The sequence below is a fragment of the Camellia sinensis genome, chromosome 6 (assembly GCF_055761805.1).
Source record: "Camellia sinensis isolate YWXY chromosome 6, ASM5576180v1, whole genome shotgun sequence".
NCBI classification, from domain to species: domain Eukaryota; kingdom Viridiplantae; phylum Streptophyta; class Magnoliopsida; order Ericales; family Theaceae; genus Camellia; species Camellia sinensis.
In genome coordinates, this window is record NC_138966.1 from 140,983,130 (window position 1) to 141,010,481 (window position 27,352).

Below are 27,352 nucleotides of genomic sequence, written 5' to 3' on the forward strand. Positions count from 1 at the left end.
TATGTTATTTATATATTTAAAAAATGTAAATTGCAAATAATAACTAACTATAGATAATATATTTATAAATTAGTAATGGTAGATATTATTATTTTGATAAAATATTAATTTTTTTTTAGTATGTTTATATATGTTGTATATATGATTATATAATCAAAATTTTAATTGTTACTTTAGTTTTATACGTAAGTATAAATTTATAATTTTTTTGACTTGTTAAGGCCCATGAACAATCTCAAGTACAAGTCAAGTCTAAGATTAGCTTAAGTTTAGTTCTTTAAATTTTATTAAACTTGAGAAAATCTCAATACATAAGTCCAAACATATAAAAACTCGACTTAACTTGATTCATTTATAGCCTTAAAAGCAAGTAGGTGTGTAAATTTGGCCCAACCTGGACTTGGGCTAGCCCACGTCACAAAATCTAGACCCAGACCCAAACCCACTCAAGATAGGGCTGGCCGAACCTTTTTTTTGGCAAAAAATAATTGATAGATATATTATATATATAGATTATTTATGAGGGATAAAAAGCAAATGAAAAATTGTACTAAATTATTTTAGTTATGATTAATGAGATATTTAATTATATTTCATGTGGTATTTAGTTATGATTAAAAATTATGAAATTATGTAATTTTCTTCTTTTATTATGACATTGTTTTAATTATGATTCATGAGTACTATTTTGTTATGCCTCATGTGGTGTTTAATTATGATTTTTTTTAAGTTATGACTAAGTATCAAATTATGTCATTTTTTTTACTTTAGTTATGACTAATTTTATGACATTATTTTAATTATGATTAATGAAATATTTGATTTTGTTATATTTTGTAGTTATGACTCAAAAAGTATGAAATTATACAATTTTCTTATTTAATTATAAAGTGCGTGTTGGAACAAACGGTCTTGAATTCTTCAAATGGTGGTCTTCGGGTCTTTAAAATTTGGCAATAATCTTGTCTATATAGAACAGAAAATTGGTGCTTCAAGTCACGTTACTAAGTCGTTTTCCTAAAGACAATATTTGTACCCATCAAAAGGTGTGCGAGGGGTTACAACAAATTTGCCTTAGGATACAATGAAGTCTGATCTAAAGATCTAGTTTATCGGCGTCTGCACTGACGACAATAGATCAGAACACTCTTGATATAATCAAGAAATCAAGACATTGATAATCAAATCTAGAGAATTTGATTATGAATAAGAAAAACAGAAATTTGCTTAAGAAACTCTTGATCGAAAATTCAAAATCAAGAGGGAGAGAAAGAATTGCAGGAATGCTCTTAAGGTTTTTGGATGGAATAAAATGGCTGATTTCATAGCCTATTTATAGACCTTGAAGCACCTAATCGAATAGTCATGTCCCTTGATCGCATCCGATCAGATCTGACTGTTGAATCAACGATCTATGGTGCTGTAGAGAGACAGAAATTAAGCCCCAAGATAATAATGGGCCTAAGTGCTGAGGTCGTCCCAATGAGGCGATCAGGAACGAAAAAGGAGTATGGGCCAAAGCCCAAGGAAAGTGGGCCAACAAGTGGGGCCGAGGCAGGTCTGACCCACCAGGGCTCTAGATGGACTCAGCGAAGAGAAATGCCCAAGTCAAGTTGCGGAGGCAACACCTGTAGCGGAGAAGTTGCGGAGGAAACATGTACATCGACAAAGTTGTTGAGGCACTTTGCCTCAGCGCCACCATTTCTATTAACTTTGGTTCCGCTGCCATTTGAAGTTGCCGAGGGAACATATGCAGTGGCAGAGTTACTGAGGCACTTTGTCTCAGTGCCGTCATGCTAAATATCTTCGGTGCCGCCGTCATTCCAAATAATGTCGATGTCATGATCATTTGGAGTTGTCGAGGGAAAGGGAAGACTGAGGCAACTAAGTTGCTCAGGGAATACTTGTAGCGCCCAAGTTGCAGAGGCATTCTGTCGGCGCCGCCATCTCTAATATCTTTGGTCATGTTGTTTGAACTTGCCGCGGGAAATGACTACCGCAGTAACTACTATCGCAGCAACTAAGTTACAGAGGGAATATCCTGCCAAGGTGATAGTAGTCTTTGACAGAGGCTTCCCTCTGCAAGCAGAAGCTAATGCCTAGCACCGACAGCAGGCCCCAAGGCATTACTGGCCTAGGGCTGATAGCAGGCCCCACAGTTCATTTAACTTGGCGCTGATAGCAGGCCCTAAGACTTACTGGTTAGAGCTAATAGCAGGCCCAGAAATACCAGTTTACCGCGACAACCTCGCGAAGATGGGAACAGGGTAGCCCGAACACATAAGGGACTTCCTTTCCATTACCCAGGTTATGGACCTACCTTAGTCACACATGCAGAACTAAGGAAGCCCCCTTGGGCTTGGTATTAAGGCACATCATGACTGATAGCAAGCTTAGCTATGACCTTCGCCCTGGGAAGCTGGAGAGTTTGTGGTAAGGTGGCTAAGGGTAGAGGCTTCGCTGAGGTGAGCACGAACATAATCGATAGCAGACTAATGGAGTCCTGAGAATACATGTATTGGCCAAATAGAACTGAGAAGGCAATTGCAACGGCGAGGTTCACCGTTACAAGTGCACTTGCTGAGGTTCAAGCTGAGAAGGCAAGTGAAGAGGCAAACACTCCCGCTACAACTGCACTTGCCGAGGCCCAAAAAGGGAGTTGCTGCACCAAACACTCCCAACGCAACTATACTTGCTGAGGTTCAAAAAGGTAGTTGCGGAGGCAAACAGATAGTATACAGTACATGCAAAGGGAGACGTGACACTTTCAGCCTGGTGGCTCAAGGCAGAATATTCTATGTGATCCTCTGGGACACATGTCTTCTCTCTATTTGGCCACTTGGTGTCTTCTTAGCACTAAGGAAAAGCCTATAAATAGGACCCATTTCCCAATGTTCAAGAGGAGGAATTTTGGGGATTTTAGGGAGATGCTTCCCAATTTGGTACTGTCACATTCTTCTTCTTGAGCCACTTGCTTCACCCTCACCCAGCTACACACTCTTCAACTTCTAAATAATTACTGTTGTTCATTCTTAAGTCACTTCCTCCATCAGTGGATCATTAGCATAGTTTACCTTTCTAATCACCTCTCTAACCTCGAACCCCCCTTATAGGTGCAGATCATTTTGACACCGAATAGATGCCTTGACTAATCACACTTGATCACGATCGGGTGCCATCTCATCCGTACGATCGCGCGCATCTCCAATCAACGGCCTATGATCAACACACTTTAGATCGGACACACAACTGTTTGATCGGTTGGTTGACTCATAGCCAACGGACGACACGTCACTGCCACGTGGAGCTAACTGTATTCCGCGTCACCCATGCCACGTCATCGTTCCAACCTATCCGATGCAAATAGGAAAGCGCCCTCATGGTGCTCGTGCAAAGTGCGCCATCAAACGTCACTGCGCACGAGCGCGCGTGCATGTGGTGTGAGTGCATGCACACTAGCTTTCATCCCATAATTTCATATTCAAAGGAATATTCCATGTAGTACTTTATTAAGTACTCTATGTTTTCCTCTCTTTCCAGTGTGGGATAAAGTCCCCAAGCTTAATTAATGCTTTCCAAAGAAAAACCAAGAAGGTTTTGAAAACACCCAAAAATTAAACTATAAATTTTAAAAACCATTTTGAAAATTCCCCAATAGTCTTTCCCGGAAGAAAAAGAAATGAAATGAAATGAATAATTTTATATATCAAAATGAAACAAAATATTATAATCATTAAATTAAATAGATAATATTTGATGAATACAATTTTTGGGCCTATAGGAGGGTTGAAATTTTTTGACCTAAGTCAATTGGTCGAGCTGGGTAGTGCTGGTCCGAGCCAATAGAGGCAAAAAATTTCGAGCCAAACTGACCGGGCTGCGGGCTAGGCCTTACTTCAAAACAAACCTCCCAAGCCTACGGTCTCATGTTGAGCTTGAGCTCGGATATGGTTGGGCCGGCTGCATCAAGCTGCGGGCCATTGGGTTAGATTTACACCACTAAATACAAGTAACCATGAAGGTTGACCTCTTTCTACAAATACCTGTGTGTGGTAATTTTTTATTTTTTTTTTAAAGCTTTTGAAGTCTAGAGCATTTTTCATATAACAAACATAAAGTTTATACCAATAAATCATAATTCATATTCCATTAATTTTAAATTTACAATCCACATTTTATTTTAAAAAAATAATTTTTGAATAAGTTTTCGTTTGGAATGTGAGTTGACTTTTTAAATTTTTGATTATTTTATCCTAGGCTTAAAATGTTTCGTTTGGGATGAACTTTTTGACTTTTTTAACTTTGGTAAAAAAAATAAATAAATAATTATGATTTAAATATAATATTTTATCTTATTAATTTTTTAATTTATTTTATCTTTTTATAATTATTTTAATTCAAAAAATTTATGTCTACCATAGCCTAAATAAACTTTTTTCTCTAAGAACCCACTACTCACCCCGATCCCACTCCTTTGCTGCCCATCGCCAGCTAGAACCAACAAAGCCCACTACCTTTCACGGTTGGCCCGGAGATTTGTAAGTCTAAGGTGAATTATAAAAATGGGCCCTTTAATATATATATTTTTTAATAAAAAATTTATGCATAAAACGATGATTATCAATAATTTTTTTATTTAAGTTTACTTACACTATAATCATTAAAATTATAAACTAAAATTTATTTTCATATATTAAGATAGGAAGAAATCAATACAATGATTTAAAAACATTAAAAATTGGTTTGGTTGCTTAATAGTTTAGCAATTTTCAATTTACAATTGACATATAGGGAAAAATTCACACCATTACCTCTTATAGGACTTCTTTCATCTAATAAATATCTTAAATTTTGATCAATCTTGTCTCCATTACTATGATCATAAATGTTTGGAGGTCTACATTCAACATTGATATCTTTACTTTTACCAGATTCTACATTCTCCAAATCTTTATTCTCATTCTCATTCTCATTCATTTGTTCAATAGGTTCTTCAATCGCCAAATCATCATCCTCATGATTATTCACACATTGAGTAAGTTCTTCAATTATCAAATCTTCATCATTATTGTCATTTGAACCCAAAATATCTACTTATTTCTTGCTACCAAAATATTTATCAAGTGCTCCTGATTGAGATTGAATTAATTGTTCTGCTTTCATCTTTTTCTTTCTCTTTTCATTTCCAAAACTATAGTTCCTAGGAAACATGACTACAATCATACTTCAATCCACAAATCACAATTCACTTATTATCTCATGTTTGATAGCAATGAAATTACAAAAAAAAAAAAAAAAAAAAAATTAATGAAACAAAATTAGGAAAAAATTATTCAATTAAAACTGATAAAGACCTAGGTAAAAAAATTAGGCTAAAATTATTTATTCCACTAAAATCTGATAGATAAAGAAGGTAAAAAAAATTAAGACAAAATTATTTATTCCGCTAAAATCTGATAGCTAAATAAGGTAAAAAAAAATAGGGCAAATTTATTATTTCACAAACTGATAAAGAAAGAAGGTAGAAAAAAATTAGGGCAACTTTATTTAATCAAATCTGATAGTGAGAGAGAAAGGGCTTACCATGAGAGAGAGAGAGAGAGTGTGTGTGTGTGTGTGCGCGCGCGCGCGCGCGTGTGTGTGAGAGAGTATGAAAGAGAGTGAGTTGTCGGAGTATGTAAGAGAGAGAGAGTGAGTCGCCAGCTTGCCGCTGCTCGGTGCCCTGCTTTATCCTTGGTATGCTTGAAGAATGCTTCCTTCATCATTTCGAGAGAGAGAGAGAGAAAAAGAGAGAGAGATTGAAAGCACTGAGCAGATATATCATGTATGTATTGTTCTTCTTGGTCCCTAAACACTTTTTTTGTATATATTTTAATTTTAATAAATACGGGCTAAATAACACTTATAAATAAATATGAGCCCAATAGAATATTTTAGGACCCTTTAAATTGGCCCTTAAAAAAAAAACTTGGGCCTATAACACTTTACTAAATTTTGAGGCCCTATTTTGAGTCAATTTTTTGGAGCCTAAGACACATGTTTCACTGCCCTTAGGTTAGGGTCGGTCTTGCTATCTTTAACTAATTAAGTCTAATTTAATTGGTCATTATAATTATTTTAAGGGTTTAATCTAAAAAAAATAAATTATGGATTCAACTCTTCCTAAGGGAGAGTTGAATTAGAAAGAAAATGCTTAGTGGTGCTTTGGGAAGTTGGTAAAAAATTAAATTTTTTGACTTTTTTAGTCTATTTTATCTTTTTGTGGGTAAAAAATGTGAGAAATGATGTATATCAAAATGAGTAAAAAGTTAAAAGCTAGATTTTTTTTTTTCCTTTCCAAAACACCTAGTGCTAAATGCTTTGCTTTGCAAAAGTAAAAAAGTTAAGCCTTCATTTGGCATGCCAAATTTTTTGACTTTTTAGCTATTTTAACTATAAAAAGATAAAATAAGATAAAAAGTAAATAAGACAAAATATCACATCCAAATTAAAATTATTTCAATTTTTTTTTCACAAAAGTTAAAAAAGTCAAAAGACCTATCTCAAACGAGATTTTTTAAACTCAAGTTAAAAAAATCAAAAAACCAACTCACATTCTAAACGAACCTTAATTATTATAACAGCTCTGCTACAGAGCCCGAAAGGTTTCGAGCCAAATTTGGCTCGAATTTGAGAAGGAGGAAGAAGAAGAAGAAGAAGAAGAAGAAGAGAATGAGGAAGAAGAGAAGGAGGAGCAGAACTGGAGGGGGCCCTAAAAATAGGGCTAGAGGCGGAGGCGGAGGGAGGCGGAGGTGGAGGCGGGCGGAGGCAGAGGCAGAGGCAGAGGCGGAGGCGGGCGGAGGCAGAGGCGACGATCGACGAGCTGCGATGATTGGTTGACGACCGACGACGAGCTCCCACTTCTCCCCTCTGTTTCTCTCTCGCCTCTGCTTCTCAGGTTCAAAACGAAGAAGAAGAAGAAGAAAGAAAAGAAAGAAGAGGAAGGAAAAAAAAAAAAAAAAATCAAAACCCAAAACGACGTCGTTTTGGGTTTTGAGCCACATTCGGGCCACTAATTTCGGGCCCTCAAACATTATTCTTATTATAAATTTAACAACTAACAATTAACTGTTACCCATAACAAATTAAAAAAAACAAAAAATCATCCTTTCCCTCCAACTCCACCACCTCTATCCTATCACAAACGTATGTGATTTGATTTATTTTTTTGAAGGTTAGGTAAAGACGTAGTTATCACTTTAATTCAATTTTTAAAAGGTGGTTGCAAAACTTTTTTTTAATAGCAAGAGTGTCTATGCCAATTGCTTGTTACAGCTTGTAACTTATGACTAATAATAAATAACTAAAATAAATCAAAAAATATAATTATTTAAAAAATGTGAAAAAGTTGCAATATTTTTTTAAACATTTTTTTTATTGAAAAGTTCTACTATATATATTAGGAAAACATCAAAAAAAATTTTATTTATAAAAATCATTAACAAAATTTTACTAAGACCAAGTTTAGTTATCTTAAATAAGTACACATTTTTTATCTTTTTTTCATCACATCATCTCTCTACTTTTCTGCATATCTTTTCGTAAAAAGACAAAAAATACACTTATTTAGGTCATCCCAAACCACCCTTAAAGATTAAAAAAAAGAAAAAATTAACTTTGTTTTGACTTTTTTTTTTCTGTTTTTTTTTTTAAAAAGAATATTTTTTATACAAATTTAAAACTATTTCTTAAAAAATCATCTTCCAACTTAAAAAATTCCACTAAACCTAACAGGCCCAATAAATACCTCTTCTTTCTTCTCTTCGCCATTTTTTACCACACACTGTAGAGAGAGAGTGGAAAAAAAATGGCAGACACAGAGCACATCACCTGCAAAAACCTCCCTCACCTTCTCTCCTCCTTCATCGACACCTTCGTTGACTTCACCGTCAGCGGCCTCTTCTTACCCCCAAACCCTAACCCTAATCCCTCATTGCAGACCACATACCCGTCGCCGGACCGCCTCATCGCCATCGGCGATCTCCACGGCGACCTCCAAAAATCCAAACAAGCCCTCCGCCTCGCCCGCCTCATCGACCCCTCCGACCGCTGGATTGGCGGCTCCGCCACCCTCGTCCAGGTCGGCGACGTCCTCGATCGCGGCGGCGACGAAATCAAGATCCTCTATTTTCTCGAGAAACTCAAGCGACAGGCCGCGGAAGTCGGTGGGAAAATCGTCACCATGAATGGGAATCACGAAATCATGAACATCGACGGCGATTTCAGGTTTGTTACTAAGTCCGCTCTCGATGAATTTAGGGTTTGGGCTGATTGGTACTGTGTTGGTAATTCAATGAAGAGTCTTTGTGATGGGTTGGAAAAACCCAAGGATTTGTATCGTGGGTTGCCTTTGGTTTTCCCTAATTTGAAACAAGAAATTAGTGATGGAGTTAGGGCTAGGTTTGCTGCGTTGAGACCTGAAGGTCCGATTTCGAGTCGATTTCTAGCAAATAATTTGACTATTGTTGTTGTTGGTGATTCTGTGTTTGTTCACGGAGGGCTTTTACCAAGCCATGTTGATTATGGGTTGGATCGAATTAACGAAGAGGTTAGGGATTGGATTAGTGGATTGAAAGAGAGTGTTTCAAAGAATTTGATTAGGGGGAGGAATTCGGTTGTTTGGTTGAGGAAATTCTCTCAGGAATTGGCTCAACATTGCGATTGTTCGACTCTTGAACATGTTCTTGCCACCATTCCTGGTGCAAAGAGGATGATCATGGGTCATACAATTCAAGAGAGTGGAATCAATGGGGTTTGTGAGAATCGAGCTATTCGGATTGATGTGGGTATGTCGAAAGGATGTATTAATGGATTGCCGGAAGTTTTAGAGATAAATGGGAATTCGGAGTTGAGGGTTTTGACATCGAACCCTATATATCAGAAAAGATATGAATCTTCTGTTGTTGAATCCAATACCAAGGAAGGGCTTGGATTGTTGATACCTGAACATGGACCAAAGCAAGTAGAAGTGAAGGCTTAATTTGTAGCATAGCTGTCAATTGAATAAACTCAAGAAGGCCTGTTTTTATTGGAATCTCTTGAGAAATTTTATAATTCTTCTTTGTGGGAAGTAAGTGTTAGATTTATCATTGTGGGTTTAGTTTCAGAAGTGTAATCAAGATTGCTTGTGATGAATTAGTGATTTGAGAAATGTGATTAGTAGGTAGATTGTTCTGGTTTGTGTTGCTTTCTACTTTGATCTTTCTCTGTTTTTCTGTAATGATTGGATCTTTTTTTCGGGACAAAGTTTTTGATAACAGAAGATCCCATAAAAAGGTCAGCTTATAATAGATTATGGTCAATAATTACTTCATTTCAAGATTTAGCTGTTCACTTGAACTGGAATTTATGACTCTTTCCTACCTCTATTGAGGAATTTTTACTATTGCGTGTGGAATGTTTGGCAGAGAATTTGATGCCAAAATAGATTTTTGAATTAATTACACAAATTTCACCAAAATAGGTTTTTGAATTAATTACACAAATTGGCTCCAAAGTACCTTTTTTGTTACACTTTTAGTAACCAATCTTTTAATTATTCCACTTTGATCATCAAATTATGTGGTCTGCAGTAATGGGAAGACGAGTACTTTAACAAATTTATTAAAAAAATGTATAAAAAAAAATAATTAGAAGATAAGGGATAAAAAAATGTTAAAATTGTATATTTTGGAGACTAAATGAAATAAAATGCATACTTTAATAATCAAAATGTTACAAAATGCGTTTTGGTTTACCGAGAAAACTAGTGTGGCTCAAGAGAGGGGGCCTTTGGTCAAGTGGAGATGCGAATATGTGAAAACATGCGATGGAGTGAAGTCAAAATTGACGGTTAAGTATTCTTAAAAAAAGTCAAATTTGGTACACCATAATGGAGTGGAAGTTACTGTTATTTTGAACAATTTAAGTCGTGGCATTGGCATTGGTATTGGCATAGGTAACCTTGATTTGGGCCAGGTTTTGTTGCTGCTTAGCTATGAACATATATATATATATATATGTATGTATATATGTATGTATGCAAGTAATAGCTGTTATATATGGAGCTGATGGTTAGTAACTAGCATTGATTATTATCTAAGAAGTGAATATTTTCGTTATTTAGGATTCAGTATTACAATGACTGGAGAGATTAGAGTGGATGTGGTCCATCGAATCAAGCCGGGGTGACTTAAGTAGAGAAGTACATCTGGGGTACTGTGTGATAAACGAATATCTATTAGACTAAAAAAAAGTTCTATAGGACTGCTATTAGACCAAACTAACGATGTTGTATGAGATGGAATGCTAGGCAACTAAGAAACAATGTAGATAAGATGAGTGTTGTTGAGATGGGGATGCTAAGGTGGATGCGTAGCAAGATTAGAAAAGACAGAGTTAAGAATGAGTATATTTGTGAATGGGTGGGAGTAGTACCGAATAGAAGATAAGTTGAGAGAGAATAGATTAAGATGGTTTGATCATATACAATGGAGACCAACAGAGGCAGTAGTGAAGATATGCGATATGATGATAGTAAATGACCTTTGATAGAGTCGAGTGGAGAAGAATGATTCATGTAGCCGACTCCATTTGATGAGACTTAAAGCTTGGTTTGGTTTGGTTTTGTTTGGTTTGGTTTTATGGAAGTTGAAATCATTTCCTGAGAAACAATCAGGCCTTCACCAACACCTTCCCATCTAAGAATCTTCACTCACTCCCTTTTAGACCAGTTCTCTCCTAGGTATTATATACCTTCTTTTACCCACTCATCCTCACTAGTGATACCAATAATCTCAATCTTAGCCACTTACATGATTCTCTTTCGAAAACCTTGTCCATCTTCTACCCGCTTGCTGGACGGATTAAAGACTACTTATCGATCGATTGTAACGATGAAGGAGTTATATTTTAAGAAGCCAGAGTGAACTGTCACTTGTCTGAATTTCTCGAACAACCTAAAATAGACTTATTGGATTGATTTCTTCCTAGCCTAAATTTTTCTTGTGTTACATGGACTCAACACTTTGGGGCGAAGTACCCGTGTTGACACGACACGGGTGCGGGCGTGGGATCTATGTCGGATTCGCCTGTTCTCTCTCAAACACGGCTCTTTACAGACAGCAAAAGAAATGAAAGAGGAGAGAGCAAAAGAGAACCTAGTCGAAGCTCCATCCAGTCGAAGATCAAAGACCTCTAGTCGAAGCTCCATCCGGTCGATCCAGTAGAAGATCGAAGCTCCATCAGTCGATCGAACAGTCGAACACCCCAGACGACTCTCTCTCTCTCTCGCCTTCTCCCTCTCCCTCGCGATCGCGATCGCTCGCTTCACTTCTCTCCCTCTCTCGCTCTCTCTTTCTCTCTCTCTCTCTGTCGTTTTATTTCTTGATTTGATTCATATCTTCTCTTGATTCATATCTATTCCGAATAGACTATTCGTATCTATCTATATATAATAACTATAATAATAACTATTATTATTATTATTATTATTATATATTATATAATAATTATTATATAACATATAATATATTTATAAAATAATATATAATACATATTATAAGATAATATATACTTATATATATTAATAAAAAAAATAAACACATGTATGTAAAATAAAATAAAAAAATTAATTAGAACACATTATTTAAAAAATATAATAAATAAATAAAATAATTAATGTATATTAAAATAAAAATATTTATAAAAAAATTATTTGTTATTTTTATAATATAACTCATCTTCATATAATAAATATATTTTTTTTAAAAAAAGAAAACTATTTAGCGTATCCCCGTACCTGTATCCAAATTTGGATACATATCCACGTATTCTTAACTTTTAATTTTGAAGTCTCCGACTCCTAGATACACACCCGCATCCGATACCCATATCCGAGTCCGTGTAACATAGGATTTTTCAATGGAGGCACTAAATGCGGCAGTTCAAGTAGCTATTCAAGTCAAGGTGTTCACTCGTGGGGGAATATCAATCGGCTTGTGCTTATCGTAGATGCAGCCACCATAAAGGCTTCGTTAGATGCTGGGCAGCATTGCAAGTGGGTCTAATGATGATCAAGCAACTGCATATCATCCCCATTTCAATTCAGCTTCTTCGCTTTTCCCTCTGAGAGAATCACGAGACGATCGCATATCGTTGCTTGACATGAGGTGGTTGTTGAAGGAAGAAAATGGAATTTGGAGTAGATTTGTGTACGATGCTGAAGCAATACCTTCACTCAAAGTTCAGGCAACTAGTGAAGCTGTGCCTAACCCAACTCGCTTTGAAGTGGTTTCTAGCTTCATATGGAAACAAGCTATGGATGCTTCTAGAGCATTGGGTTCCAAACAACCATCTATCATGATGGTTGCAGTGAAGTGAGGCCAAAAATGGTGCCACCAATGTTGGAAAATTCCATTGGAAACATCATCTGGCAGACAATGGCACACCATGAGGGGGAAGAATCAGAGCCAAACAGTGTGCTGGATATTCTAAGTGGAGCAGTAAAGAAAATCAATGGCGATTATGTGCGAAGTTTACAAGGCGATGAAGGGTTTTTTATGGTGCGGAAATCTACAGAGGAGGCAAGAGGTTTGTATTCAAATGAAACACCAGAAGTATACACATGTAGCAGCTGGTGTAGGTTTGGGTTCTATGATGTGGACTTGGGATTTGGGATTTGGAAAGCCTGTGTGGGTTGATAATGAATTATAAAGAATAATTAGTTTTGAACAATAGGCGTTCACATTCAACTAGAATAATAAATTGATTTTTTGTTCTCTTTTGAATATCTAATACAATAATATACATTTGTTTGCCTTGTTAAATTATATAAAATTTTAACAAATGTTCATTCTTGATAAATATTTAATTTTAAGGAGAGCCAGTGAAAATAGTCTCAAGTTGTAGGCATGATCAAAAGAGGAGGGTCAATTGTGGTTCTATCTTTTATTCCTTATTTTTTACTTGGATGAAGTAGCTTTATCTATTGCACTATAAACCGTTTTTTAGTTTTCATTAACATGATATTGTCAACTCAAAACAAATATTAAACTACGAATTTGTGCTATCTCATTTTCAAATTGTAAAATACAAATTCTAAACTTTTTCAATTAATTAAATCCCCATTTAAATCGCATCAAATGAGATTATTTATTTCATAGTTTGCTCGTCATCTTCTGTAAGAGAGAGATCAAAGAGAGAGATAGACGAGATGTGACATTACATTAGAGAGCAAAAGAGGCAACCCTCTCTAGTTTTGCAATGTTGAGAGATAATTTTTATAATATTCTTTCATTACGAGCTTGTTTAAGCTGATGAAGCTGATGTGTTAGTGTTATACTAATTATTGATGCATTTGTAATAAAATGAGTGAATGTTAAAAGCAATCCCTATTCAAAATTTTAGTATTTAATTTCCTCTAATACATCAACAAAATTAGCAAGAATATTTAAGTGTAAACTAGTTAGACATAGACATTATAAGGCAACATTTAAAAGAAAATGATTTCCAAAGTGTCTTAATTTGTCATAATAAATTGCTAATGTTCATTCAAATTTCATGTTATGCGCATTCACAAAGTTTAATGTCCAAATAATTTCATGCAAAAATGATCATTGGATAATATAATAGGCTGGCTTTGATAGCACTTATAAATTAAATTATTTAATACTTATTCGACTTTGTCCAACCTATTTAGTAAAAAACAAGGCCACTATTTGATCTCCAGCTTACGTAATCAACATGATTTTCAAAGTGTCTCAATTTGTCATAATAAATTGCTATTGTTCATTCAAATTTCATGTTATGGGCATTCACAGAGTTTTAATGACCAAATAATTTGTGATGACCATCTCCTTAATTAATTAAGTTAATAATATGATTTGCATTGATTATGTGTTTAATTGTTATTATGTGGTATGTATGAAATGAATTGTGATATTGTGACCAGTTATGGTTAGGATATGAATTGAATATGTCTAAATCAGTAATTTATATGCATGAAAATTAAATATTTGGATAGAGAGTTAGAGTCTAATTCACATTAGGATGATTAAGTTTAGTTTAAATTAAAGTAGATTTTTGATGATTTAATTAAGAACATCAAGTGATTTAAATTTGATTAATATGAATGACCAGTCTAAATCTAATTTAGGTACAATATTAAATTAGTGACTCTATACACTTGTACTCATCAATGTAAATAAAGAAAAGAGAAGCTAAGTGAGAGAAGGAAGGCATATTGTTGGAGTAAAAAAACTTGAGAGAAACAGAGAAAACCCTAGAGAGCTTTAGAAGAAGGAAAGAAGGGGGAAAAGGAGGAATCAAGCAAAATCTTCATAAATCAACCCTTTAAGGTAAGAATTTCTTGCTACTTTCATGAAATTAAGGCTTATACACTCATCATATTGAAAGATTGAAGCTTAAATTGAATGGATTCATGGTTATTTAAGAGTTTTAAGGATAAGTTTAGAGTTGAGAACCTATATGAACATAAAAGAGAGGAATTGTAGGAATTAGTTCAAAATTTGAGCATACATGGCATAATTCATGAAAATCATGATCACAAACTTGTTATCTTGCATGGCCTCTCATGATTTCAAAGGAATTTCTATATATAAGCTTTAGTTGAAACTTTTAAAGTTATGTTTCATGATTCTATGATTTTTCCAAAGAATTTGATCTTTAATTGGATTTTTGAGTTGTATTTAAAGTTATGATTTGTATTTAATGTTGGAAATCCATATTCAAAGTTGTTTTCAAGAATTTTGAGTTGTAAATACATAAATTTGAACCCTAATTTGAAGAGGTTGAAGTCCAAAGTCTAAATAGATTTTTGGACTGAATTTTAACCTAGACCGCATGTGCGGCCAAACCTCCCCTGTTCTAGTTTTGCCACTGCTTTAATTGCACGTTTGGGCGCATGTGCGGTGTCACGACCCAAACCTGCCCCTAAAAGTTTGGCATCGTAACTGGCCAGTAATCCAAGATTACTAAAGGCCTTCTGTACAAAATGTAAATAATTGGGGCTAGCGGAAGCAAAGACAAAATACCATAAGTCCAATGAACTGTGCATCTATATGAACAAATAAGTACATGCAAAAACGTTAATTTACCCACTTACATTACATAATATATAACCAAATATTTTATACAAAGCATGTGTACAACAAAAACAAAGCTTGCTAATGGCCTTCTAGGCCTAGCCCCAACTCGGAGGCACCCAAAACACTTGGTAGGCTTCAAAACGGCGGCTCGGTTCAAGACTCCGCCTAGACTTGACTTCCAGAACGCTCACCTATAAATAAATATATATAAAAACAGTGAGCTAAAACCTAGTGAATAACATTAACGTAAAAGGGTTAGTGAACGAATTCCAAATACAATATCCGTAAAACAAATCATATCACAATCAATCATATCAGTCTCATATCAGAACATAATGTAATGGCACATCTCACAGAACATATCACATATTGTCTTCCGACTAGAGTAATCGGTTCCGGATATCGATTAAACACATATCACCACAATGAAGTGGCTAACGAGATCTCGTATCACACATATGTCATGGACCCGCATTTACATGTCGTCCCCCATGACTTGAGACTATCCGTGGATGCCATAATAGATTCACAAATAGGACATTCGTTCACATAATCAAGATAGCATTTCAAGAAACCATAGCTTATCGATAACAATTAAAACATAATTTATATCAACATATCTTTACAGAAATGTTACTCACAGTGGGCTTCCAAAACCGGTTGCACGGTCTTCGAGTCTTGACCTACAAATACAAACATTCATAGCACAATTTCTCAATACATATCCGAGTCAATTAGTTAATTCTAAACTTCATTCGGTTATTCGATACTTGGGTGTTCAATTAGTTCTATTCTTTTCTTACTTAATTTCGTGCTTATGAGGTGTATATGGATGCATATGACATGTGAAAACCGTGTAAATGAAGGTCCGGAAGTCAGAAAACGACAAAAGAACAAAATCGAAAAATCTGCACTGTTTGGCTGCACGTGCGATGCCTTGGCCGCTCGTGCGGTGGCCTTGGCCGCACGAGCGGTGGAACTGCAGAATGCATCTTGCCCAAAACAAGGTTAGCCGCTCGAGCGGTATGGGTGAAAATCCAGTCCGAAATTCTGTTTTGAAAGGGAACCTCCTCTTTTGCAAAATCAACCTCAAATTCATGGAAATTAAGGCCCAAAACACTTGAAAACAACTTGAATTTCTCATCTATAGCTTCAAATAAAAATCATAACTTTCTAATAAAACTCAATGTTTCATGTAAAGGATCAAACCTTGAATTGATATGGAACATCATAATACATGCACATAAACTCAAAATTCATGGAGATTGCTCTCAATTAAAGAACTAAGTGAAAAGTAAATACATATGCACAAGAATTTCATAAACTCATGCCAAGATCTTGAGATGAGAGTTCTAACAAGCATCTACACCATGAAGCTCCTTAACTTGCTAGATGTCAAGGGTAATACAACATAGATTCATGAAATTAGATGACAAATCTTGCCTTGGATGGTTTAATTGGTGAAGATTTAGCTTGATCACCTTTCCTTCTTCTTCTTCTTCCCCTTGGTTCACTCTTTCTCTAGAACTCTCTTCCTCTCTTAGATTTTTTTCCCTCTTTTGTGTTGAGTCAAACAAGGGTCCATATCTTTAGTTATATATAATTGTGCCTAAAAGTTGAGCCAAACATGGCTTAGCGAATCAGACAAAATCAGTTTTCAATTAAACTTCCCAAATGGTTCTAAAAATTCCCAATAACATATATGCATGCTCAATTTCGATTTCTGAACTCATTTTGGTCGTCAATTTCAATCCCGAAGTTGTAGCCTCAGCAGATATTTTTTCGATTCAAACAGATATTCTCCAATTAATTCATATTATTGCATAATTAAATAAGGATAATTGTGACATACATTTTGGGGCAGTCACATGCGGTGGTGGTTCCGCACGTGCGACCAGTGCTCCCGCAATTGTAGTTTTCAAGGCAGACTTGGTTTCATTTTCTCTCCATCTTTTTGACTTCCGGATCTCCATTTGCATGGTTTTCGTATGTATTTCACATCCATATGCATAGCATGAGCACGAGAGAAATTAAAGAACAAATCGAAATAACTGAATGAACAAGTAATGAATGACCCGAATAAGTTTAAGAACCAACTGAATGAATTGAATGTGTTTTGAAATGTTGTGCTTGAATATGTTTATGTAGGTCAGACGCCGCACTCTAGCTCACTGTTTTATGTATATATGTAGTTGACCAAGCTCAAAATTGGAACTAGTGGCGTCGATCTAATCTCTGTTTTGTCAAGCCAACTCTTGTGCCTCACTACGAGGTTCCAAATGGTCAAGTTTCAAGGCTTTTGGGTGATTTAGAATTCACCCTTCTATTTTTGCATATAAATGGTTTAAGTGATACCGAGACAAGTGTTATATGTGATTATGACGGTTGATAGGACTGGTTTTTGTTATTGGGATTAAATCCCTAGGTTTTGTTTTTGTTTTAGTGATTAAGCTTGTCGTGGACTACGCATATATAAATTTAATGTTTGGACTCATTTGTATATGTAAACATATAAAAGCTCGTTTTTGTTCATGTACTTGTTCACAACTCATTGGACGTTACATTTTATTATTTCTTGGCTTTCGCCAACCCCAATTATTGTATTACTATTAAGCAGACCTTTAGTAATCTCAGATTATTGGCTGATCACTTCTCTAATCCCTCGGGGCGGGAGTTGAGTCGTGACATAATTTCATGCAAAAATGGTCATTACTACGGGTCATATATTATTTTATTTTTTTATTTCATCATGAAAGTGAGAAACATCGAACCAACCTACATACTAAGACTATGGGGTGTCTACAATTGCCTCTCTCAGAGCCGCCACTTAATATTTTGAAAAAATTAGGAAATTCGTGACTTATGCCAAGGTTATTGTTCGTCGTAACTAAGGATACTTGGTTCGGAACCTTAGGTATGATGGGAAAAGGTCTGAGCAAATTAACTGATCGACTAATTCTTTGGCTGGCCAGCCAAAAGCTTGGCTGACCGACCAATTAATTGACTGGCCGAACTACATACAATACTATCTTTCACCAAATTAAAATAAACAGCCCAATGCATTACATATATAATAGGATAATATAATAGGCCTGTTTTGGTAGCACCTATAAATTAAATTATTTAATACTTATTCGCCTCTTTCCAACCTATTTAGTAAAAAACAAGGCCACTATTTGATCTCCAGCTTATGTAATCAAAATTGTATTGACAATAGCAATATTCAAAACTATATAAAAATATATTGAAAATTCGCAATAAAACAAGGCCACTATTTGATCTCCAGCTTATGTAATCAAAATTATATTGACAATACCAATATTTAAAACTATATAAAAAAATATTAAAAATTAACAATTTAAAATCATGAAATCACCCACAATAATGTGACTGAAATTTGATCATATATAAATACACGTATGACACATAAAAAATTAACATATTTTTTAAAAGTTTCAAACATTTTCTTACCAGTTTTAAGCTATGTCTGGCTAAGGAAAGTTATAGAGACAAAAGGGTCGTTAATGAAACAATTAAATACAGAGAGAGTAGGAAAATTACATAAATTTTAAAAATTGGAGAAGAATAGAACAGCTGAAACTTTTAAACAATAGTTCTCTCTATCCGGCAGATAAATAAATAAAACAATATAGACTCATTGATAGTATAGAACAGCTGTTCTACTATAATATAAAGAAACATTAATTTCCTTTCGCAAACATCGATCATTTTTACCAAAATGACAAGGCATTGCTATCATGAATTTGCTAAATTTACATCTCATGATTCACAGCATCAATGGCCTAATCAAGTTTTCTAATAAACATGACAAAACTAGGGTCCCTTTCTAATGTAATAATGTCCAACTACAGTCCCAGCCTACCTCCATCAACAACATAATATAAAAAAGTGGTTTCTCTGTATTTCAATAGTTTCAATTTAAACATTAAACTCAGAATGCATCATATTTCTCCATTTCATTATAGTGAATGCTACATAATTCTGTAAATAGACACTATGGAGAAGTGCCAATTTACCATAAAAGTCTCATCAAAATTGCCAAACAGGGACAATTTGTTATACTCAAGACACTACTAATTCCCCTCCAAAAAAAAGAAACGAAAAAAAAAAAAAACAGCATAATCATACAAAACACAGCACTAACAGTTGATCCTTATATGAAGATCCAACCGCACACGAGAAAGAACCGTTATCTACAACTACTAACCACAGTCTCTTCTCATAATGAAAGGGAAATGGAATTGCAAAAACGAACTAAAACTCCAAATTTGCTTTTTTATGGGAAAGTGAGAAGGGACTTGCAGGAGAGTGAAGCTGAACAACTTCTTATTCTGTCAGGCACTCAGATCTTCAGTTCTCTATCAAAGATCCAGCTAAATGGAACAGGGCGGACTTGCTTAACTCTGCTTTGAGCTCTTTCCTCCAGCTTTCTAATTCTTGGAGGCAACCCACAAACATAGTCCTGAGCTTTTCGTCCCTCTGAAGAAAGACCAGTTAGTTCCTCCACTTGCCACCTCCCAACCAAAAATTCCAATATATCTGCATAGTCCTTAGCGGTGTAGACACCAAGCCGCTGAGCAACGGATGAGAAGTGCTCAAATAGGTTGTCGTCACAGCCATCGTACATCAAGTGGGCTGGCATAGAGATTTTCTTCTTCATCATGTCAGCAAGAGCTAGAACAGTTCCATCAGGGTCAATCTCAAAGAGCTTTTCCACTATCTTGGTGTAAGCAGTTTCATGGCGCTTCTCATCTGAGGCAATAGTACCACAGATTTGAGCGAGCTTAATGTCTCCGTGCTCCTTGGCAAGTCTGGCTGTGTTCCCGTGCGAGATGAAAGTCGCTCTTTCTTGGAATGATGTGTAAATGAATCCAAGGTAGGGACTGTTTTCTGTCCGTGGATCCTGAAACAAAATAGAAAAGGGTATTGAGAAATTAAAATTAGACTAGATGGTTTTTTTTTTTGAAACACAAATTAGACTTGATGGTTGTTGCGCTAGTTTTAACAATCTCAATAACACCACCTTGTTGCACTTGTAGTTGGTAATTGCAAACAATCCTGATAGCCTTCAACCTGTCTTACTATTATTACCCAGGAAATAAAAAATTTCTTTCACAGAAGCACGCTTAGAAAGCTATCAAAAAATCCATTTCCTAGAAACAAACAAACTATAAACTCCTTGATGAAAAGGTATTGTCTCAACAAAGTATCCTATTCAAACTTCAAAAAGAACAGCAGCAAGAGAACACTGACTCGTCTCATGGGGTCTTGGGCTTACAAAGATTGTACATTATTTGTTGCACTCAGTTTCATGCAGAATGTACAATCTCTTTAAATTTCCTAACATGTGGCTTAAAGGCACATGTTAACAAAATCACTGTTTCATTTACTTACACAGTAATCATATGCACTTCCCCAGAAAAGAAATGAAAATGAGGAATGACTGATCATATGGGAAGTAATGCAATCCAAATGCAAATCAAAGATCAAATTGAGAGAGATACATTGTGATTAGAGTAGAGCTTGGTTTCTCTCTTAGTCCTTGGGGGGTTTTACCCCTAATTGGGGCATTTGTCTTCTCTCTCAATTTGATTCTTGATTTGCATTAGGAAGTCAACTAATCTATGCCAAAAATGAGAGGAGAAAAAAAAAGAATAACAAATTGATTAGATGTGCATACTTAATCCTTAAGACTTTTTTCAGAATATTTTTCCCCACGAAACCAAATCACGACTACAAAGTTAGTTCACATTTCCTTGGAACTGCAATATCAGAAAATCAGAACCAAAAAGTGGTTGGCAGGTATACATCAGCTCCTCAGATGTAAGTAAATGGTAAAGTTATGTAATCATTTCCTCAATCTGCTTCACATAAGCATCATGAATATTTTGACTTCAGAATAGTTGCAACCTTAATATGGTAAACAAAAAAACTTGGAACTGAAACAGTAGACACTGCAAGAAGCATCTTACCATTCCTGACCCAATCAAATACTGAATTGTCTTCTCAATTTGCCTCATGTCTACACGTCCAGATAGGTAGAGATACTTATTGAGAAGATCACCGTGCCTGTTTTCTTCAGCAGTCCAGGCCCTAGTCCATACTGCCCAAGAAGTTGGGCTAGCTCCTGTTTCATCCCGAACACCATCTAGGGTATTTAGCATTGTTTGGTAAGTTGGAAGGGCTTCTTCTGTGATCATATCTCCAACCAAAACAACAAAGTAATCATCTGGAATCTCCTTTGCCCTTTCCCTTAGTTCCCGGACTTGCTCATCAAATCCCTCAGAAGCAGGATCAGGCAGAAAATCCTGTGGTTGCCAACATTTCTCCACAGGCTTAAGGTGAACCAAAATGTTCTGATCAGCCCAATCCTCCAAATTTTTGAAGATCTCTATCTTTTGGGGTGGCATGGAGTGTGTTACTTGAACATGAACCTCACGAGGAGGGCTAAAAGGCTTCTTTAGATTCTCAACCTCCCTAAAAAAGACAGAAGACAATAATTAGATACGCAGAATTCGGTTGGGGTTCAGGGCAAGACCAAGACACTGGTTTCATGACAAGAAGAACATAAGCACAAATGTTCTTACTGCAGAAAAAAGTAAATATGCTTGAGTTTATATATATATATATATATATGTACGCACACATATATTATAAAATAAAAAGATTATTTGCCATCAGTTTCTTCAAGCGACCACGTCATCCAAAGACACGGGAGCCCATTATGTACACGTGATCATCTCAAATAAATTATGACCATATGGCAATTATATTACCTTTTCATAATATACATAAGCAAATATGTCAAAGTATCATTTTACCACTATGCCCTTGCATATTGAAGAAAGTTTTTTTTTAAAATGATCGAAAAGGGGAGTTGTTCTGTGTCCTTTCTTCTCATTTTTGAAAAGAACGTGTCTGCTAGGAAAGAAAACCACCCTCCTTTCCTTTCTCTCATTTAATTTCCTCTCTCTCATTTAATTAGTAACAAACACGGGAAAACAAACCCCTCCCTCCTCCCTCCCCTTTTTCTTCTGCCAATCATTCACCCTACCAAGTGTGTGTGCTTAGATGATTATTTCTGAAGTGTCAACCATTCTATGGTAGACTCTGGCCTTAATTTCCGTTGTTCCCTTAATTTATTCGATTCATGTGTGAATATCATTAATCATCCTTCTTGCCCCATACTTAATATAAGAACTGGTAGAAATACTTACATAAAAAAGATTCAAAATGTAACAATAACAAGTACAACATATATACTTGATGTTCCATTGTTAGAAAGACCAGCAAACATCAGTGCCTAATTCTTCTCATAGGACAATGATTTGCAAAGATATGGGAGTCATTACATATGCTGGTTTAACTTTGTAATGCAGCTGAAACAAGATAAGAAAGTCGTAACATAATCATGCTAACTGCATGTTACTTTCATGTAGTTTGCCCTTATCCCCTTCAAGAATACACCCACAGGACCTCTACACATCTGACTAGAACACTAACCATTTGTTCTCACCATTTAATGGATATATGATCTCACAGTACAAATAACCCTACCCACCCACTTTTTCTTCTTCATTTGCACCATCAAATAAAAGTCAAATTAGATGGCCTATAAGATTGAAACTTGAAAGGAAACCAAGATGACTCAACAAGTTGGATGCTTAGGTATTCTTTATTGGACATATTCTCAGCAAAAAAATCTCACCAAGAGAATAAACAAAACAATAGAAGATTCAGATTTCCAAAAAGATACTACTTGCTAATGATTCACCAACCATTGGGCATAATGTATAAATCTCACCCATTCTCTATTCAAATAAAATGATTAAAGAATTCTACAACTGCAAAACAATCGTGAGATGAAAAAAGTGAATGGTTACAAATTCCTAACAATCACAAAATAGGTCAAACTTCAATCAAAGATTATGAGATGAATATAGCAAGACAAAATCATCCAGGCAAGCAACTTAGAAAAAGTATAACTATATATGGGCACCACAGAATCTGCTAATGAAGTGTATGTCAACAAGGTTAAAGGGGATCACACCAGATTTAGCTAGCTGACTTGATAACAACCAAAACCAAGAAGTACAGCTACTAAAAATAAAGAAAGAAAGGCAGGAAGAAAATTGATAAAAACAAAAAGGAGGATCATTAGTCCTTAGAAACATAAAGTACAGCTGCTAGTTTCAGCAAAGATCAAAGATGTACCACCTAAAAACAATAGAATTTAAAATTTTCCATCTTATTAAACTTTTTTTCGTCTTTTAGGTGGGGTACAAGTTGGATGATCAAAATACTAGGACTAGGTTCACCAACTTGGTTATTATGTTGCAAGTAACCAATTAACCAATGAGAATGAAAAACTTAAAACCACTTGGGGCAGTTCAAAGAAAAACCAAAAAATAAAAATTATACATAACACAAGACAAATGAGAAATGCCAAAATGGATATGAAACATGGGAAATACAATCTTAGAATAACATGATAATTCAATATAACTACAAAACACAAGTACAAATCTTGGCTTGGTTTTGCTCATTTTAACCAAGGTTGTTAAAATCGGGATCCTATGTAGGATCAGTGAGAGGGTCTTATGGATCAGATTGTAGGATCGGATCGAGGATCGTAAGATCTTACTTTCTATTAAAAAAAAGATAAAAATACAAATTACAATGATACATATTAAAAATAAAGTGAAAAATCACAAAATCTACAATACTACTTGCAATCCTGCATCCCATACATGATCCTGCACAATCCCATACACGGTCATGTTATAATATCAATCCTACAATGATCTGGATCGTTTTAGCAATATAGGATTGTACGATTCGGATTGCGATTTTAATAACCATGATTTTAACCCAAGAACAAACATTGATAAAAAAATGGTTCCACATGTGCACAAAACTATATAAAAGGGAAAAAAAAAAAGAAAAAAAGAAAAAAAAAAGAGGGTCAATCGCACATCTATTCTATAAAACGAATATTACAATACAAAAAGCATAAGTATCAAAACAAGAACACATTTTGAATTATACACATTTCAAATATAAAATATTTGTCATGCACATTCGCCAATTGGAACAAAAAAAACTAATAATAAATGAGTCAACATCCAGCTAAAACCAACAACCCAAAAGTTTCAAACCTAAGTCTCAACAAATGAAAACAAGCATCTTATGTAAAATAATGTTTTGATGATCCTCCAAATGATTAAATGAATATGATATAATAAAAATCCTAACCGCCCACACCTCCCCAAACTGAGAAGGACAAACAAAAACCGTACATGCATAAATACAAAAAACACAAAACACTCGAGAAAGAAAAAAACAGAAACTACCCTGTTCCAATAATAAAAAAATTCAGATCAAAATAGGCCGAATTCGAGAAATAAACAATTGAATGACGAGCACAGATCATCAGAAGAATCAAATGCATTTAAGCTAAACTACAATTGCATGCATCAATTGAATTATTCAATTACAATAACCAATCCAAGAAAAACCCCATTTTGAATAAACAAACAAAACACAAAATTGCTAATTCGAAATACCTGATATATATATATATATATATATATATATATATATTCCAGATTTGAATATCTACTTTTTGTGTGTATCATTATTTCAACAAATAACATAAAAAATTATACAGTTCTTGCATTATACACAGGACACGGATAAAGATCGCAACAGAACAACATAAATTCAACAATCTCAAAGCCAATTCAGAGGCAAAAATCAGGAACCCAGATCCAATTATTGAAATGAGAATCCAAAAGACATGTGGGTCGGTCAAAAAAGGTGAAAAATGAGGAGAGAGAACTGACTTGGAGCCGGAGCGGAGCGTAGAAGCCATGAAAAACTTGGGAGATCTGAGACTGGCCATTGGTGGAAGAGCAAAAGAAGGGTATTTCTGGGACTGGAAAGTGATGGGATTGAGCTTCATAGCCATTTCAATTGTTTCTTGAAAGCCTTTTTCTTTTCCCAGGAGCTTGTTTTTCTCCGCAGAACAGAGAGAGAGAGAGAGAGAGAGAGAGAGAGAGCGAATGCCACAAAAGAGAGCGAGAGAGAGGCTGTGAGGAAACGAGAGAGAGGTGGTGGGGGCAAACTGCCAGTTGGGGGATTTACAGGGTGTACATATACATCACCATTTATATCACCAAAATCCCCTAATTTTGCGTGAAGTTACATTTTTACCCTTTTGGAGTTATTCAGATTTTATTTATTTATTGAATTAACAAAAAAATCAAGTAATTTTTTTTTTCAAAGGAGATTACATTTAAAATATATATATATATATATTTGATTGCGTCATTCAAAACTAATATACTAATACCTATATTAGGTCATTTTTAATGTTTCATTAAATTTAAATTCGATGAAAACACCTTAAAACTCAACTCCAATACTTTCATCAAATTAATATCAAATGAAGGAAGAACCAAAATTTTCATTAAATCAAGGGAGTTTTTATTCTTCATCAAATTTTGCAAGTAGCCGTTGGGATGTCCTCTCAAACAATCGAGCTTTTTTCATCTGAATTTCAATTTTTACACATGGTCAAATGTCTTCCCGGATAACCGGACTTGTACCAAGATTTGATAAAAAATTTAAATTTATTATTGGCATACATTGTATTAAATCAAACTTTTCATCAAATTTTTACTTAAATTTGATAAAAATTTTGATGCAATGTTGGAGATACTTTTAGTAGTGGTGGCGGTAGTGAACTTGATAAAATAAAAAAATTATAATTATTAAATTAATTTAATTTCTTTATGAATAATGTAATATAAATTTTTCAAAATGAATGATTCTAATTATAAAAAAAAGTCTGCAACGGCTCCATGAGCAAAGAATTGTTTTTTTTTTTTTTTTTTTTGGGGGGGGGGGGGGGGGTAATTACCATGAGCGAGGAAACTAGTTTAGATTTTTATTGAAAGAGAAGTTCAGATGCTTTCAAAAAAATTCCAAAAAAAATTCACTTAAATTTTGCTAAGGAACCGGAAAAATAAAAAATAAATCAAACCCTTCGAAAAAGTCAACAAAAAACCTGTAAAAAAAAATTCAATTTTTAAGGGGTTTTTTTTTTATTTTAGTGATTTTTTAAAAAAATTAATTTTTATGTCCTTCTAGACTAGATGGATAATTTTTTTGATAAAAATTTAAATTTTTTTTACTAAAAACAAAAATAAATAAATAAATAAAACAAATTAGTTGTTCCCTCTTATGATCAAATTGTAATGTTTTTTTTTGAATTTTTAGTTACTATATTATAATTACTATATTATATAACAATAAATGTTTTTTTTGAATTTTTAGTTAAAAAGGTAGGAAAAAAAAGATGTATGTTTAGGATAATTTTTTTGACTTTTTGCAAAAAAATATGTAATAAAATATTATAGCAACTACTAAAATTACTCTTTTACCCTTCCTGAGATAGTAGCAAGAAAAGTGGGTTTTCGTACATTTCAATTTTTGGCTCATGGGTTTTCGTGGCTCCCATTGTGTCACGTCATTGCATAATGGAAAATGCAATGCAACACTGACTTGTACTTTTGTTTTTATTTTTTTTATTTCTTATCCCGAAAGTAAGGGTAAAATTGTCTTTTTGTCTTCTGAATACTTAGACATAGATTTTCCGCCAAAACCATGAAAAAGTATGAATTTCTAGACTTTTTTTGATAACTTTTTGACTTTTTACCTGTAATAGATTATGTCAAATCAGACCTTAGTATTGATTATTGTATAAGTAATTTTTTGAGAGTCAATATATTAAACAATTGTTTTATTAGAAATGCCTTTTGTTTTTTTCTTTCTTTTTTTAAGGTAAACTAGGTTTGAATAGAATTGTTGGCAATGACAATAGAACAAGGTCCGAATATGCTCTTAGTAATTGCCTTGGAGGAAAAACGGGCTCAATACTTATTTGGATTGTCCGTTTTTGTTGCTTTCACCCTTAGGCTTTATGGTAAAATTTTAAGTACCCCAAAATCACAATCTCAATTTCTCTAATAAGAGCATCCAGGTTAGTTTCAACAAATTAATGTTTTAGCTAAATATAACTAGTAAATTATGAAAATATTGTTTCATCAGTTTCATCAAATTAATTCTACAACTAGCTATTATTTATATTTGTTACAATAACTCAATAAATTTGTTGAGGAATTATTCATTAGCTATTCAAT

General features: G+C 34.5%; 2 protein-coding genes across 2 annotated transcripts; one reads left to right on the forward strand and one right to left on the reverse strand.

The window, feature by feature from the left end:
* The first annotated feature begins 7,671 nt into the window (after positions 1-7,671).
* On the forward strand, positions 7,672-9,218 carry SLP2 (Calcineurin-like metallo-phosphoesterase superfamily protein). The gene has a single exon (XM_028206777.2). The coding sequence runs from the start codon at positions 7,847-7,849 to the stop codon at positions 9,017-9,019; it is 1,173 nt and encodes a 390-aa protein (XP_028062578.1). The 5' UTR covers positions 7,672-7,846; the 3' UTR covers positions 9,020-9,218.
* A 9,853-nt stretch (positions 9,219-19,071) lies between these two features.
* On the reverse strand, positions 19,072-25,286 carry LOC114265911 (stearoyl-[acyl-carrier-protein] 9-desaturase, chloroplastic). Its single transcript, XM_028206778.2, has 3 exons — positions 24,992-25,286; positions 21,119-21,623; positions 19,072-20,049 (listed from the first exon to the last, which is right to left on the reverse strand). Exons 1-3 carry the CDS (start codon positions 25,114-25,116, stop codon positions 19,489-19,491), a joined length of 1,191 nt encoding a protein of 396 aa, XP_028062579.2. The 5' UTR covers positions 25,117-25,286; the 3' UTR covers positions 19,072-19,488.
* Between the last annotated feature and the right edge of the window lie 2,066 nt (positions 25,287-27,352).